Consider the following 17,446-nt stretch of genomic DNA (forward strand, 5'->3'; position numbering starts at 1 on the left):
AAAAAGGTAACAATAATCAAGGCAGGATATTTTTTAAGATGCAAATTTTCATTTCAGGAAAGAAAATGACACTAAGTAACTTGTAGGAGCCCTTGTATATCCTCTCCCTACTATCTTCTGTCATTCTTCTGGAGTACAGCTGTAGTCCTGGCCCCAAGTTTATCCATTCCATTGTGGATTATGTGGCAAGCTGTCAGTATTTCTACCTCCTGTCCATAAATCAGTGTTTGTGAACCACTACACATGCATATGCAACTAAATGCACGTAGGTATACACACCTACGTATTCAAATCTATACTTTACCTATACATACCTATGCATAGCAAAAATGCCATGCATTTGCAGCAAATATGTTCACATGGTCCTAACACTGCCTGCAGGTACAAACATACATTTACATACTTGTTTTACTTCTATGACAAATTCACAGGCATTCAGAATTTATAACTAAACTGAATACAGCACAGGTGAGCAATCAAACACAATCATTCCACAGCTATATATTCAAACTTCCTCATGCACATGCGTATTTATCTAACATCAAGAATAAAGTCTTCAATCTTAACATCAAAATAAGAGTAGCAAAGTCACCAAGAAGTTGTGAGCTGCATTTGCGAACCCTTCAATATATTGCTGCTACTCAGTCACTTGAATAGAAGCTCCCAGGCAGCCAGAGATGGCACCAGGGGAGTATGTGTGTCTGCGATTACCTCCTGTTATATTACTGTCCAGCTAAATAACATTCAAACATGACAGCTGGTTGTGGACATATCTCAGGAACTGTGGAAACAACCCAAGCAGCCTCATTTCTAAATTCCTGACCTCTGGATATCAGTCCCAGTATGCCATGAGAAAAAAAAATAATAATAAGGGCATTTCTGTGGGCTGTTTCTAGTCAACTAGGTGTGTGCCCGTGCATATGCCAGAATACATAGTAATAAAAAGCTGGTTAAATGCTGGACCTTTGCAATACTGGCTATTTCCAAGGAAGAGAGCTTTCAGGTGTGCAATGCCATTTGCACTTTGGACTAACAAGCAAAGCAGACCTAACTTCACCTGCTTCATGGTGTGACTTAGATAACAATGTTAACAAATGAATATCTCAGAGACCTTTGAACAAAATCTGACATTTTCAGTGACTCTCCCACCATGAATCCATCACTCCCTTCAATGTAGATGTGTTAAAAATGTATAAAAGGCGTATTCAAAGACCAAAATCTTATAGTCTTTTGCCCAGGGTCCCTAATATGTGCATTACAGAGTCTATATACTTTTAGCTCCTTCCATCTTTTAGGAATACATGATCATATATATATGAACAGTTCCGGGTCTGATCTGAGCAGGTTGTCTCCGGTGTAAACCAGAGCTCCAGAGAAACGAGGGTAGACATATTGGTTTGTTTGCTGGGGAACCAAATTGAGATAGACTCTACACAGATGTGATAGTGACAACACTTTTTGCCCGCGTAAGTGAGCCATAGAGTCGTCCCCAGAGCTGCTGGTGCCTTTAAGAAGAGTCGGTCTTACGGGTCTTCTTTTTCCCCAGTGGGCTCCAGTGGTGCCCGCAGCAAAAGGCAAACTTGCCTGGCTCATGGGGTGGGAGGGAGGATTGAAGAATGCCGCGTTGGGTGGGTGCTGAGAGAGCGCCAGAGTGCGCTACGGGCTTCGCTCCCCTTCCCCTTTCCTTAACGCTTCCCAGAGCGGAGGAACCGGGTCGTGCTGCAGCGATCAGGAGCCGGCTCGCTGGTGTCCTCGTCTCCCGAAACTTTGGGCTGAGAGTGGGCTTGACTGGGCAGGGCCGAGCCGACTGATTGACCCGGGGGAGGGCGGGTGAGGGAAGAAAGACCCTTAGCACCTCGGGTTTCTAGCTCAGGCGGCGGTGTGCAGCTGCAGGAGGGAGCTGTCCCTTCAGCATCACGGACCTTAAAGCCTAGGCGTTAGGACGGCGGAGGCGGGGCAACAGGCGGGGAGCTGTCCCTTCAGCACCACGGACCTTGGCGCCCCCGGGGAAACCAGCCGGCCCCCGCCCCAGGACTCTGTCTTTTCTCCAGTTTGAGCGGGGGTGTCGGGAGCAGGCGGAGAGCTTTCCTGCGAGGCTGTGGAAGCAGTGAACACTCTTCTCAGCGGCTCGCCTCCCAGCAGTGCTATTTTTTGCCATCCGCCCTCACCCCCAGCACACGCGCTCGCACACACACGCACGCACGCACACACACACACTCACACAGAGACCTCTCTGGGTTTCTTTGCCTTGAGTCTCCCGGGGCTGTGAGAAGCCAGGCGCATCTCAAACCGAGCTGGCAGCTCCAGGATCCGGAGCCATGCCCTGCACGGACCCTCGTCTTTACCAAGCTCCTGAGGAATGAAAGGAACCCAGGGACCCTCAGAAGGCAGCAGTGATGCGGACCAACCCCCAGGAGCCTGCACCCTTCCGAGGGCCATAGGCGACCCAGGGAACTGGAGAGAGCTCCAGACAGGAAATCCCAGCTTTCCCAAAGTCCCTGTGGATGCTGACAAAAGGAGACCTGAATTTTTGGAAGAGCCTGTGCTAGGTTACCCGGCTGCAGAGTGATTTTCCCCTCCGGCACTGACTCTCCCCCTCCAACCCCCAGCCGTCCAGAGTACCATGAAGAATTATGAGGATGTGTGACAGAGGTATCCAGATGTTGATCACCACTGTGGGAGCCTTTGCAGCTTTTAGTTTAATGACCATTGCAGTGGGCACGGACTACTGGTTATATTCCAGAGGTGTGTGCAGGACTAAATCTACAAGTGATAATGAAACCAGCAGGAAGAATGAAGAAGTAATGACCCATTCGGGGCTGTGGAGGACGTGCTGCCTAGAAGGTATTTACAATTTCCTCTCAGTGGCTCTGAATAATCCAGTTTTGATATTTTGGTGGGTGTTTGGAGGAGATGGGAGTGGTAATGAGGAGAGAAGAGTAGTTCAAATTATTGCTGAGAATGTGCAGGTGCCCAGACTCTGTTAACAGCAAGACTGACGCCATGTGGGCTAAAGGGGTTGGGTCTTGTTGATTGTTTTTAGTATAAGCTTCATAAGATGAGATTTTGTCACACTCTAGGCAGCTTCTGCAGTTTAGAAAAGTCTTCAAATCCAAAATCCCTAGGCATATTGTCAATTGCTTGGATCTCTGGCTTGAGATGGGGTCTTTAACTCTGCTTAAATTGGATTTTGAAGGGAGGGGGAGGGAAGGGAGGAGAAGGGACAAGAGGAAGGAAGTGAGGAGAGAGAGAGAGGGAGAGGGAAAGACAGAGAGAGAGAGAGAGAGAGAGAGAGAGAGAGAGAGAGAGAGAGATCCTGACCTGGTCTGGCACATTCTGAGCTATTTCCTTATTTCTCAACATAGACTTATCAGTTTCTCCTGAGTTTGCTGTAACTAGATATTGTCATGAACTTCCACTGCCAATCAGTAACAGGGTAACATATGTAAACCCCTACTCCCACCCACACCCTATGCACACATTTTAAGAAAAAAAATCCTTATTGATACATGTTTTATTAGTTTGCATCACAACAAAACTGAAGTCTTGGTATTTTGTATCCACCTGTCTTCATTCCTAAATCATTCCCAAACTCAAAACAAGGTATTTCCATGACATTTACAAAAGACTGATTCTCCAAGAATAGCAGTTCATCACTTCTAGTTCTAAAAATTAGGAGAGTAGTTCTAAATTATAATGAGGAAGACAGAACAATTTAAAAATGTAAAGCACTTTTGTAGCCTACCACACTATTAAACTCGCTTTCGCCACACCAGAAGTCACTCTCAGCACCAGTAGGCAATGCTTGGATATCATTGGGAGTAAATAGAAAGATAAGGAAGAAAATCAAAGCTCTTTGGAGCCTACATGCCTGAGGGAAGTCACTGGATTAGAGGGGCGGTAGGGGTTTTCTTAGGCTTCTGAGAAATCTGTGAAGCTTGTCACCGTCGTGGGCAAGGAAGTCTGGGTTTCCTGTATGGTCCCCTCCCCTGCTTGCCATTGGTTCTTCACACTGCATTTCCACTGGCTGGCATTTGTCAGGGCTTCTTGAGAACTTGCATTTATGTAAATCGCTTAGGAAATCATGCTATGACATCACTTGCCAGTGTAATATTGCATCATTATCTGGCCTTCTTCCCATGTCCTGACACTTTGAACAACTGCTCTCCTGACTGTACCACTACTACAATTGATTCTGTTTCTAAAACAAATTTGCAACTGGTGGGAAGCCCATGTAGGAAAGGGCCACCTTTAATGCAGCAAGGATCATGTGAAGTTAGAAGACCTGGGTAATGCTGCAAGGTATCGCTGTGACCTTGGCTAAGACATTTACCCTCTCCAACTCTCAGTTTATTCATCTGGGAAATGATACGTTTGGATTAGGTGGTCTTGAATTAACATTATCTAAAGCTTATACTGTATTCAATGCACTGACAGAAATTCTAGATAATTATTTCCTAAACAATGACAAAAGTCAGATATTTGTGAGCATTTGTGATTGTGTATGGTGAAGTCATTTACCTCAGGGAAATTCCGTATTTTCCCTTTCTTATATCGACTATAAGGAATTGAATTATCTTTTGTAAAACTGATTTGGTGGATGTTGCAATATCTACACGGTTCTAGAGATGGCATAAAAGTGCTAAGGTTCCTCCAAGCCAAAAATGGCACATATGTGTACTGTGCTTTAGCCATTTCCAATTCTTCTGCCTCTGGGAATCAAACCTGAGAATGCACAATTAAAAATGAAGTTTGACTTTGCTCCTTATGATCTATGAAAAAATATAAATCTATAAGAGCAGAGGTAGGACCTAAAATTTCTGAACCCTTGCTAAGAATTTCTCAACTGATGGTTTCTCTTTTTTCCAACATCATGTCCTACACCCACAGTTTGTACAAGGAATTAAAACCCCACCCAGGCATTCTGTAGGCTTAGTGGGAGAAGTGAGAAACTGAATCAAGAAGAAATTGGATGAATTGAAGACATATCCTTGGGCAGGTGAATTCTATCAAGAAACTGTGTTGCAGTCCCCATACAACTTGGCCTGACTTTTGTTGTTGTTGTTCACTTTTTTGAAGTATTAAATACAGTAAGATGCACAAATCACAGTGGGTCATAATAAAATATTAGCTATGGCTGCACTCATGTAATTAACACCTAGATGGGTCCCGGTTGAAATTTGAAGACAAGATTTGTTGCAATGTACTAAACACATCAAGTGTTTGAGGAATTTGCAGAAGCCTCTGATTTCTGCATGGGAAGACACATGCAGTTGGTAGCATCCATTCCAGGCATTTCCGTCCTCTGGTAGAATGAAGATGGACAGTCCTTTCCCATTCAGTATTTCTTACCTACCCCTGAGCCTCAACATCCTCATTTTCTGGTGCTTTAAGTGTCAAGGGAAAACTGGGAGGTTTTTGTAGCTCCATTTTCTTAGAGATCAAATTTTAAAAGTTTGTTCTTCTGTACTTTTTTAAAGAGCCATGAGACAATGTGATTATTTTATCCAAAAGAAGAGAACGCCAAGGAGAACATGACAGCTGTCTGCAAATATCGGAAGGGCTGTCATATGAAAGAGAGATTTGAAATGTTCTGTGTGGCCTCAAAAAGATAGAAATATGAGCTAGAGGAAAATAGGTTTTACCTCAATATAAATAACTATCCAATGTGGAATGGGAAGCTTTGGGAGGTGATAGGTCTTCCAACACCAAAGATATTCAAGTATAAGCAAACTACATCAATTGTTTCCCAACTTGGCTGGTCATCAGATTCTCATGAGGAACTTTAAAAAAATTAGATTATCAGGGGCTCCATAACTAGATTCCGTGCTTCCATAGGTCTGAGGTATACCATGAAAATCTGAGTTTTCTAAAGGTGCTTCAAACAATTATGATGTTAAAGCCAACAAGTATTGATATTTGCACTGGGCCTGAGGATGACTACCTGTTATAAGGATGTTTATAACTGGATGTTTCCAGTTTTCATTTCTGTAGGTAGGTTATATCCTTCTCCTCCTTGACTGACATGATCAGCCAAACCAAGTTTACTTTGTAACTGAATTTGGCCCATGGGCTGTCAGTTTTGAGCCTTGTAAATTACCTAAATGGCATTTTTCATCCAAATTTCTGATATTTTTATATTTGACTCCTGAATTACTCTTTAGTAGTCAATAATCACTTTTTCAACCCTCAAAAAAAAAAAAAACCTAAGAAAAGATAAGCTACCCTACCAGAATATTCGTTACGTTTAGCACTTAATATGTGCTCACACTGTTCTAAGAATTTTGAAAAATTAACTCTTTCTTCTTCAAAGAAGCTCAGTGGTGCAGATACTATTATTACCCTCATTTTACAGATGAGGAAACTGAGCCCTGGGGAATTTACATAACTTGCCCAAGGTCACACACCTAAACTCAGCAGGCAATACTTAACCTTAGTCATGCTGCCTTTCTGAGTATTTGCTAGAAAACATTAATTCATGCTTTGGTGGGTAGCCTGCTACTGGTACAAACACTAACCTGTGAAAATGCCCAGGCACATGGGTTTTTCCATTCAGAAGTTTCAGATTTCAGAACACTCAGTGTGCCTGTGCAGCATCGGCAGGGACGCAGGAGCCACCAGACACACACAAACTCAGAGGCAGCAAAGGACACGCTTTGCATGGAGAGACAATTGACCTGTGTAGAGACACCCACACTGGGAAACCAACACGAACACCTGACTCATTATCTGGAAAGCACGGGAGGCATTCACAAAGTAGAGCCCTAACCTGTGCATGTTTTCAATAGTGACCTGTGAATTTGAATGAGAACATGTTCAATATGTGACTCCCTCATTAGGAAAACCTTGTGAAGTCCTGGAGACAATCAAAGCGATGTATTCAGATAGCAGAAAGACCACCAGACTAGTAGTGAGGAACCCTAAGTGTTCATCCCATTTCCATCACTAACAGTTATGTGAATTGTGAATGTTATTTTCCCTCTTTGGACCTTAGTTTACCCAATTCTAAAATGAGAACTTCAGATAAGATTAGGGAGTAACAAATCCAAATGTTTGCGTAGTTGAGGCAGCTAATGTAAAGTATGAAACAAGCATTTCCCAATCCTCTTAGCTCAATTCTAAGCAGGTTTGGAGTGGGTAACAGTAGATTTGAGAAGATGTATGGTTACTGAAACTTGGTCTCAGTGTGGGGCAATAGGGAGTGGTGAGGACTGTGGCAAACTGGAAAGCACAAGCCCCATCTGAAGGATGACTACTACTTGGCTTGAGTTGACGTTTACCTTGGAGAAATGGACACCAAGTGTGGCCCAATATTCCAAGTAAGGAAAAGCCAGATGTAAAATCTTTTGATTTTTAAAATGCAGGCAACTCTTTCAACTTCCTAAGAATACGATACTAGCCAAACCAAATTTACCTTGTAGCTGAATTTGGCCCCTGGGCTGCCAGTTTTCAGCCTTGTAAATTACCTAAATGACACTTTTAATATAAATTTCTGATGTTTTTATATTTTATTCCTGAATGTTATTAGTCAATAATCACTTTCTCAATTCATTAAAAAAATACTAAGAAAAGAAAGACTACTTATTTAGGATTTTAAAACAGGGAACTTAAAGTTATTACGAAGAGGTACAATAACTGATACTTCTGCTACAGATGGACCAGGATGACATCAAACATCTGGCTGGAAAACTGGGGGAAAAAATTAGCCAGTCATTAGAAGTTCTCCCTTATTTCCAAATCTCCAGATGGTTGACTTTTTCAGCCAGATGGGGTTCCAGCTTTATTTATGTGTTTGGAAACCTTCAGGGAAGCTGCAAAGATGTGGTTGAGGATAGAGGTGAGGAAGAGACATAACATTTATTAAGTATTCTCTGTGTGCCAAGCCCTGTGCTAGGTGCTTTTGTACATGTTAGTTCATACTTTTCGTATCTCCTGTCTTCCCCCAAGTAGAATATAGAATCTGTAAGGACAGGGATTCTTGTCTGTTGGGGCACTGCTCTACCCCTAAAACTTAGAAACAGTACCCAGTCATCACTTCTGCACCTGCAGTCCTAGATTTAATGCTGCATCCTCCCTTAGACATGAGTTCAGAATGTGCTGGAGTTCTCTTAACTCTCTTCCCTACTCCTGACCTTCTCCCAGTTCCTTTTTCTGTATTCTTCCTCCTTGCCACTAAAGCCTGAAAGCCAGATGGAAGAGAGAAGTGGGCTGGCGTCTTAAGGCAGGATGGGTGTGAGTGACCCTGACTGTGTTTGAGGGTTGAGTCAGGATTGGGCAGGTGGTAGAGGTCGGAGTATGAACATGACTAATAGTCATGGCACAATGTGTCCATAGTGCCATACTGGTTGTTAAAATGTTAAAATACTTTCCTATGTCTTGATAAACAACATCTGGCCCAAGTCTTCCACGAACTCCCCACCACCACTGCACCCACCCTAGGCCTTACTGGGGCCTCTCAGATCCATTAGGTGAAGGGTGGAGACCTGGCCCCACAGATGTCGTTGTGACCTTGCTCTGGCCCTACAAAACTATTCATTCTGATTGTCTGGTCTTGTGTCCCATTGGTTGTTAAATATTTTAGATCTCATTCCTAGTCTTATCATCATTGTTGAAAAGAAACTCACCCCTCTTCTTTCTTCCTTAAATCCAGTCTTCTACCTGACTGTGGGATTCCACCTACCTTAGGAAGTAGATGCCTTGAAAATACTTTCAGTTGTTTCATTCTCTGAAATTTTATCTTCTGGATTAGAATAAAGGCAAGTGACCTTCATTCCAAGGTTGGGTGACCAGCATAGGTTATTTGTATGGATAACTAGTGTGTGTCAAGAAAAATATAAAACAAGAAATTAGGCAAAAAGATGACTGTGTTCTTTTAATGTTCACATAGAGCACAGTGAAACAAGCTTACCCAAAGGTTCATCCGACCCTCTGGGGAAATGCAACTTTGATTGACTTAGCTTTTAGTATAGATTCAGGCCTGGTTGCTACATAGTTAGATATTTACTTGTAGAAAACTGAGAAAATGCACGTAATTTTTTGTTCAGTAGATGTGCATGTGATTTTCATTCATTAGAGGAGATAACCCCAAATGTTGTGGATTTATTCTCTCCTCTCCTGAATATTAATCAGTTTTATATTAATTTAGTGATCTTATTTCAAAATTTTTTTCACTGAAAAAAATAGAACATCCCCTTTGAACTAGTTTTGTCATTCTGCTGGCTTCCTCATTGCTGAACTGAACAAAACTTGACATGAGCTCACTATGTATTTTAGGAGAATTATGTTTTTAATAATTTAAAATTTCTTTGACATATGGAGGCATCGCGCAATGAAAACAATGTTTCTGAGCTTAAACAGAAGTGTAGAAAACCACAGGTTGTTTTAATTTTCTCCCATCTTATAACCCTGCCACAGCACACTTTTTCAACATAGGAACAAATAGGTCTTTACTAAATTAATAAAAGACCACAGAGAATATGGGATATAGCAGGGGCTTTTGGAGCAGGCGGACCTGGGGGCTTATGTAGATCCTGTTGTTTACTGATTGTGAGACCATGAAAGTTGCCTACCCTCTGAGCATTAATTTACTTACCTGTGAAAAGAAAGTAGCAAGTGCCATCAACTGTTTCTGTTTTAGTTCTTGTGTTTCCTTCATTCCTTCTTACCTCTAAATAACATGTTGATCATTAGTTCTTGATTTATGCATTTCTACACAAGATCCATTTGCTAAGACAAACAATAAGTTAGCTTTCTTATACAAGTTCTCTCCTTCCTCCCAATACTTTTAGTTCCTGAGTGAGGTACCCGTGGCTCCAAGAAGAATCATTCATAATGATTGGGCGCTGGATTGGACACTTGCTTAAGCAGCATGGCTGCTCATGTGCCCACATAGCAAGGGACTTGGAGGAAACACAGAGCTAAGAGGAGGCATGGGAGTGGAGCAGCCTGTTTGGAATGGTGAAGCTCTGTGTGTGGACTGGATCTGGCAGTGGGTAGCTGAGCTGCTGCCATTGTGTTCATATCTCACCTGAGAGAGCAGCCCATTAACCAAGAAAACCCTAACCTGGCTGCATAATGTTTGTGAAGATGTTGCCCTATACGAGGCTGCCTGGCTGAGGGGTAGAGTAGGGGCTGAGGTAGCCCACGCTCCGCTCACCAAACCACGCACCTTGGTTCAGAACTGAGTCTATTCAGAGCGAGGAGGGTCTATAATAATTGTTCTCAGGGTACTGTATGGGTCAACTACAGTCTCAGAAACATGGGGCTGTATGTTTTCAGTGGAAGGAGTCAGGCAGGATGGAAAAGACTAGACCAGAGTCAGAGATTCCACACCAGGAAAGGAAGTTGCAGTGGGAAGGTACCATAGGACCCTCCAATAACCAATGCATGTGACTCTGCAAGACAGTCAGCATGCAGATCCCTGCTACACAGAGTGCCTGGCCATTGATGTCAGCCAGAGAAGCAGTGGCAGCAAACAAGAAAGGTTTACAGCCTTGCCCGTCTAAGCGAAGTGGCATGTTGGCCTTTTCTTTCTTCCTGCTCTCTGCAGAAACATACATACAGAAGGTGCTAGAATCTAAAGGAGGAAGGAGCAGGGCTAGTGATTTGAATTCAACATGCAATTTGAAATGTTAGACAAACTGGAAGTTTTAATAACCAAAAGTGACTGGGAAGTTATGAAATCTGCCTAAACTGATATTAAGGAAATGAAGGATTTGATATAACACAGTTGAAAACCAAACTAAAATTGGTGCATGTTTATATCCCACTAAATTGAGACCCATCAATAAACATAAATAATGTCATCATGCTTTGTCTCAGAAATTTTAATAGTTGAAAACTCTGCAGGGCATGGTGGATCACATCTGTAATCCCCGAACTTTGAGAGGCCAAGGAGGGTGGATCACTTGAGCCCCAAAGTTTGAGACCAGTGTGGGCAATATAGTGAGACCCCCATCTCTACAAAAAATACAAAAAAGTTATCCAGGTATGCTGGCATGCTCTTGTAATCTCAGCTACTCAGGAAGCTGAAGTGGGAGGATCACTAGAGCCCAGGAGATCATGCCACTACACTCCAGCCTGGTGATAGAGTGAGACTCTGTGAAAGAAAGAAAGAAAGAAAGAAAGAAAGAAAGAAAGAAAGAAAGAAAGAAAGAAAGAAAGAAAGAAAGAAAGAAAGAAAGAAAGAAAGAGAGAGAGAGAGAGAGAGAGAGAGAAAGAAAGAGAGAGAGAGAAAGAGAGAGAGAGAGAAAGAAAGAAGAGAGAGAAAGAAAGAAAGAAAGAAAGAAAGAAAGAAAGAAAGAAAGAAAGAAAGAAGAAAGAAAGAAGCAAGATAGCTAAAGAGGCGAGAGAGATCGGGAGTCGAGTTTTGAAGAAAGACAGAAAGAAAGCTGAGGCGAAAGTAGCAAGGATGGAGGGAAGGGAGTCCGAAGAGGTTGGACCTTCAGGAGTGAAGGCCTCCGCTTCACTCTAAAAAACCCGCAGCCCCCAAACTCGAAAGAAAGAAAGAAAAGAAAGAAAGCTTTTAGCTCACTCAGTAGTGACTATATATATATATCTATATATATATATATATATATCTATATATCTAATGATGTGTAGCTATGTCTCAGGGCTTGACAAACTACGACTAGGCCAACTTCAGCCCATTGCCTGCTTCTGGACTGCCCATAGCTAAAAATATTTTGTACATTTTAAAATGGTTGAAAACCTAAGTAATATGCAATATTTTGTGACAAATAAAAAAGACATAAAATGCAAATTCCAGAACCCATAATCCTAAATGTTGTCAATAAAAAATTTATAGAAACTTGTTTTCTTTTTTGTCATTTGTATTTCTATATAACATCCTCAGTTTTGCTGCTTGGCCTGCAAAGCCTGAAATATTTACTATCTTGCCTTTTCCAGAAAAAGTAAAGTTTGCCAAACCCTGCTATATCTCACTGCAGAGACATGTAGGAATCTATAATAACATTCTATTTCTAGAAGGATTATTTGTTTTTCCAAGAGTTTTGAATTGCTTTTCTTTTTTCTCGCACCATCTGCCTTTATCACAGACCCTTCATGTGATCAGATATTCTTTCTTCCCCAGAGAACTCTCACATAATTCTGATTTTTCCCTTCTCTCATGGTGTCCGGGAAAATGCAGCCCCTGTCCAGGTACACAGGGAACAGTATCTGCTAGGGCTGACAAAAGAAGAAAGCCTTGGGAGCCAGTGTTTCTACTGACAATAAAAAGAAAGGAACACTATAGATAAGTTTGATAGTAGACTCCGTAAGACATGGTTACTCAGTGGGTGACCCACAACAGGCAGCTGGTGTTGGGAGTCTAGGTACAAATACTGTGCCATTAGGTCCATGGATGAGGTTCAGTATGCTTATGAAACTTCATGAAAGATACATGAATGGGCACTTCTATGAAAGAGTCTCATACTCCAAAATGTAACAAATCACAAAGAGAGAGCTTAGAACAGAAGTGAAACTGAGGGTGACACCTAGGGTCATCCAAACACAGATGGTAATCAAAGGTATGGCTGTACACAAGAAATGCCAGAGAAACACAAGGAAGACAAAGAGGGAAAATGATACCCTAAGTAGCACTAACAATTATGGACAAAGAACACATGAGCCAGTAAGATTCTGGAAAAGCAGAGATAAAGGAGGAGAAGGAGAATTCAGGATTTGACTACTGTTTTGTGGGTCTGCTGAAGCTTTTTCCAAAACGGTGCAGATGAACGACAATGTCTACTACGAAAAGCCCTCCAGCCTAAGGGAGCTCTCTGCAAGGCAGGAACCCCACCTGTAGCTTACCTCCTGGATTTGCATGAGGTGGCTCACTTCCAGGGCAAGTCTGCCCTTCTTCCTGGGATCAGTCAGCAGGTGAAATTGTGTTATGGATCTTGGGAGCTGTTTCCGAGGAAGCTGGAGAGGGAGAGGATGGGCCATGAGAACCCCAGAAACAGGTGCCAAGTAACTAGGGAAAATAATTATTTTTAATTTCTTAATTTTTACTTTTCAAAATCGTTTTGAGACAGGGTCTTGCTTTATTGCCCAGGCTGAAGTTCGGTGGTGCAATCAGAGCTCACTGAGGCCTCGACCTCCTGGGCTCAAAGGATCCTCCCACCACAGTCCCATGAGTAGCTGAGACTACCGGCACATGCCACCATGCCCGGCTATTTTTTAAATTTTTTGTAGAGATGGGGTCTCGCTATGCGGGCCAGGATGGTCTTCAACTCCTTGGTTCTAGCAATTCCCCCACCTTGGCCTCCCAAAGTTCTGTGATTACAGGTTTGAACTACTGTGCCCCACCTAGAAAAAATAATTAATAGCTAATACTTCATGAATACTTTCTATGTGCCTAGCAATGATTATTGTGGCAGATCGGGCATTCATTTGTTCGTTTTTGAGACAGAGTCTTGCTCTGTTGCCCAGGCTAGAGTGCAATGATGTGATCTCGGCTCACTGCAACCTCTGCCTCCCGAGATCAAGTGATTCTCCTGCTTCAGCCACCCAAGTAGCTAGGACTACAGATGTGCACCACCATGCTCAGCTAATTTTTTGTATTTTTAGTAGAGACAGGGTTTCTCCATGTTGACCAGGCTTGTCTCGAACTCCTGGCCTCAAGTAATCTGCCACCTCGGCCTCCCAAACTGCTAGGATTACAGGCATGAGCCACCATGCCCGGCCTCATATCTGGACCAGGCCCTGAGCATTTATTCATTTATTTAACAGACACATGCTAGATGCCAGGCACTGTTCTAAGCATGCACTTTACAATTATTATTTAACCCTCTTGATTTCTTTGAGAGATAGATACTATTATTACCTCCATTTTACAAACTGCACATGGTTAGTAAAGGCTGGGCTGGGATTTAAACTGTACCTTCTTCTGTTTCTCATTAACTGTATTCTGGGCCCTTGGATAAACCCTTCACATAAACAGGCTCAATTGAGCCTCATCATAGCACTGTCTACTACTTAGCTGTCCTGTTCTACCAGGAAGGAGATGGGGGCTCAGAGAGGTAAAGTAGCCTGCACAAGATCACTCTGCTAGGTGGTGGCAAGGCTGGGATATAAACCACAGTCCCACCCTAACCATCACACCACACTGCCTTAATTTAAGGACCCGGGTTGGTGGGTTGGGTCTCCTCCAACCTGCTCAATCCTGTGTCAAGGAGAGCTCAGCGTCAGTCAGAGGTTCTGAATCACTCAACCACTGGAGATATTGTGAAAAATAATTCACCCAACCTCTGCCAATTCTGATACCTAATCCAGAAAGCAAGGTCAAGGAAAATAAATGGTAAAGCCAATAAAATTGAGACGTCATAGCACTAGGCTGTGAAGAAACACCACCTCTGGAGATCAAATGTAAATTTTTCCTTAAAAAGGTAATACTAATGATTTGGAAGTGAGAAGAACAGGGAGCCTGATGGGATGCAGGTGAGCAAACGATTTGAGGTTCTCACATCTTTTACGTTGGAGTTGGGGTGTTTGCCAATGTGGGGATGCCATCAGGTCCGTGGCTATTCCACTTCCTGAGGAGTAAACTTGAGCACATTATTCATTTGACTTCTTTGGGCTTTAAACTCTGTGTCAGGCCTCAGTAGACCCTACCCTTGCCCTCACCTCCAAGTTTTGGGCTTGGGTGACTCTGTAACATAGACAGTGAGAATCTGCAGCCAGGTTCTCATGCAGCACTCCGACAGTCAAAACCGTCTTTTGTACAAGTACAAAGTACAAGACTTTCAATATACAAATGTACCACCAGGCCTGGTTCTTACTTGGTCTTGGGTTTGAGTGGGCCAAGAATGCGCAGTTAGGTTGAGATTTGGGCAGGCAAGGCCCAGCACCGTCTATCCACCTTTTAGCCTGCAGGCTGTAGGAAATGTTATCATGTATCTTATTGCCACCCAAAAAACTATCCACCACATTTCCCTGAACCACCAGCCTAGAACCACAGTCTGATGTATAGTAGATCTTCAATAAATATACCTTGAATTTTTTTCCAGAAGGAAGATATTTCAATTACCTTTAGCTTCTCCTAGCGAACCTATACTAATCCCTAACAATTACTGTTATACTCTTAAGTGCTTACAAATTACCCTATTAATAATATATCCTATAATTCCAGCCACAATTGTTTACAATTCAGCAGCCTGTAGTTTGAGAGAGTCTAGCTCTCCAGTCTTGAAAATCTCAGCCGAGTGCAGTGACTCACACCTGTGATCCCAGCTGTTTGGGAGGCCAAGGCGGGTGGATCACTTCAGGAGTTTGAGACCAGCCTGGCCAACATGGTGAAACCCCATCTCTAGTAAAAATACAAAAATTAGCCAGGTGTGGTGGTGGGCACCTGTAATCCCAGCTACACGGGAGGCTGAGGTGGGAGAATAGCTTAAACCTGGGAGGCGGAGTTTTCAGGGAGCTGAGATAGTGCCATTGCACTCCAGCCTAGGCAACAGAAAGAGACTCCATCTCAAAAAGAAAGAGAGAAAGAAAGAAAGAAGAAAGAAAGAAAGAAAGAAAGAAAGAAAGAAAGAAAGAAAGAAAGAAAGAAAGAAAGAAAGAAAGAAAGAAAGAAAGAAAGAAAGAAAGAAAGAAAGGAGGAAAGAAAGAAAGAAAAGAGAGAGAGAGAGAGAGATGGAGGGAGGGAGGGAAGGAAGGAAGGAAATTTCAATGTTATTTGTTCATTTGTTTTTTTTTTTTTTTCCATTTTATCCATGAAGATTATCCAGAGTAGTTCAACAGTCGTGTTTTAAAATTCCCTCAGTATCCTGGGTGCAAACTCGGAAAAAGAAAAAAGAAAATATATGTTGCATGGACATATTGTGCACAAATCCCACAGACACTGTTTCTATTCCTTGTGGCTAAGAGTCTATATATACATTTGGTCACCTGCACATTTAGGAAGTGGAATTTCCACCACTCTGTATTGTGTACCATATGCTGTTTGACATCATGCATAGCTGCCCTGGAATACAATAACACCTACCTGTTAAATTAAAGTGATCCAAAAAACCATGTTGAGGTAACTGTTGAGGTGCCTTCCATCACCTCATTCATTACAGAAGTCTCCTGTCACCTGCAGAAACTGGTTTTGGCATAGAGCAGTTAATATAGATGTATATTTACAAATCATTTTGACCCTTTGCAAATTACAGGACAGCAGAACCAATTAGCTGTTTATTAGCTTAACGTGCCCTAAAATACGTATTACCAAGTAAGTCCTGATTTTTCAAAATGTTACTTTTCACCAAAGATGAATCTGGCAGGCAATCAAATTGCTCTAGGTGTTTGGAGAAAAATAGAAAGATCAAATCAAGAGGCAATGATGTTAATCTGAGCCAAAGGTCTGCTGTGCAGCATAATAATTGCTCTTTTCTGCTTTTTCACTCTTGGGTGAGTGATGGCTTAGCTCCTGAGCAGTTGGGAGATGGCAGGGGTTGGGTTTCAGGAGATAATAAGGTCTGGACCAAGGAAATCAGTTCCGGACCACCCCAGGATGATTTTCCAGTTAGAGTCCCTGGGGCTCAGCTGCAGTGACCGCTCATTGGCTTCAGAAAGAATCTTAGCATAGCACAATGGACTTCTTCCAAATTACTGTAAAGCAGAGAAGGTGTGTTGGGGTGGGCAGGGATGAAATTGTAAACGGTGTGGTCAAGGTAGGCTCCCCTGAGAAGGTGACATTTAACTCAAAATATGAAGGAGGTGAGAAGCAAATCCAAGTGGCTCACTGGGGGAAGGCATTCCAGGCAGATGGATTAGCAAGCACAAAGACTTGGAGGAGGGAATGTGCCTGGAGTGTTCAAGGAAACCAATGTGACTGAAGTTGGGGAGCGAGGAGGAGAGAAGCAGATCAGTTTAGGATACTGCAGGCCGGGTCATGTAGAGCCCTGAAGGGAATTGTAAGGACTTTGACTCTTAATAAACTGGAAGCCTCTGAAGGATGTTGAGCCCAAGAACGGCTCTTGAGTTCGCCATGTCTGAGTCTTCTTCTCGACTGCACTATTTGCTGCTTGACAGGAAGAATACTTTGTCCCATGACCTCCCTTGCTTCCCTCAGGCAAGTACTTTAGCTCTAGACTTTTAACACTTTTGCCTTGCCCCTCTCTATGACTGGGTGCAGTGATGTAGCACCTCATCAGCACTGTCTTCCTTCTTTCACTGAAGACACTGAAGTCCGTGGTCCCTCATTATTTTTCAGTATTTCATTTCTTGCTGTGGAAAAATTGGTTTTTTTAAATGACGTTGATGTAGAAGTTTCTAGTCCTTACCAAATCTTGCAAAGCTCCTAGAATCATCATTCCGCCTGGGCAGCCCCTTCCCAACTCACAGATTCTCACCTTTCATTGGCTCAGGCTGGTGTTTCCTCCTGTGCAGCTTCCCCCTCTCAGCCTGGAGATCCAACAAGAGATGCAAAGTGAGTGATTTGTATTTGGGGGGACCTCCA

General features: G+C 42.7%; 1 protein-coding gene across 1 annotated transcript in view; it reads left to right on the forward strand.

Annotated features, from left to right (window-relative positions):
- The first annotated feature begins 1,362 nt into the window (after positions 1–1,362).
- CACNG3 (calcium voltage-gated channel auxiliary subunit gamma 3) overlaps positions 1,363–17,446 on the forward strand; it is an 89,809-nt gene continuing 73,725 nt past the window's right edge. Inside the window, exon 1 of the mRNA XM_010367876.2 lies at positions 1,363–2,844. Within this exon, the coding sequence (XP_010366178.1) occupies positions 2,634–2,844 (211 nt within the window). The 5' untranslated portion in view covers positions 1,363–2,633. The remainder of the gene's footprint in view (positions 2,845–17,446) is intronic.

Source organism: Rhinopithecus roxellana, chromosome 20 (assembly GCF_007565055.1).
Source record: "Rhinopithecus roxellana isolate Shanxi Qingling chromosome 20, ASM756505v1, whole genome shotgun sequence".
Classification (NCBI taxonomy): Eukaryota; Metazoa; Chordata; class Mammalia; order Primates; family Cercopithecidae; genus Rhinopithecus; species Rhinopithecus roxellana.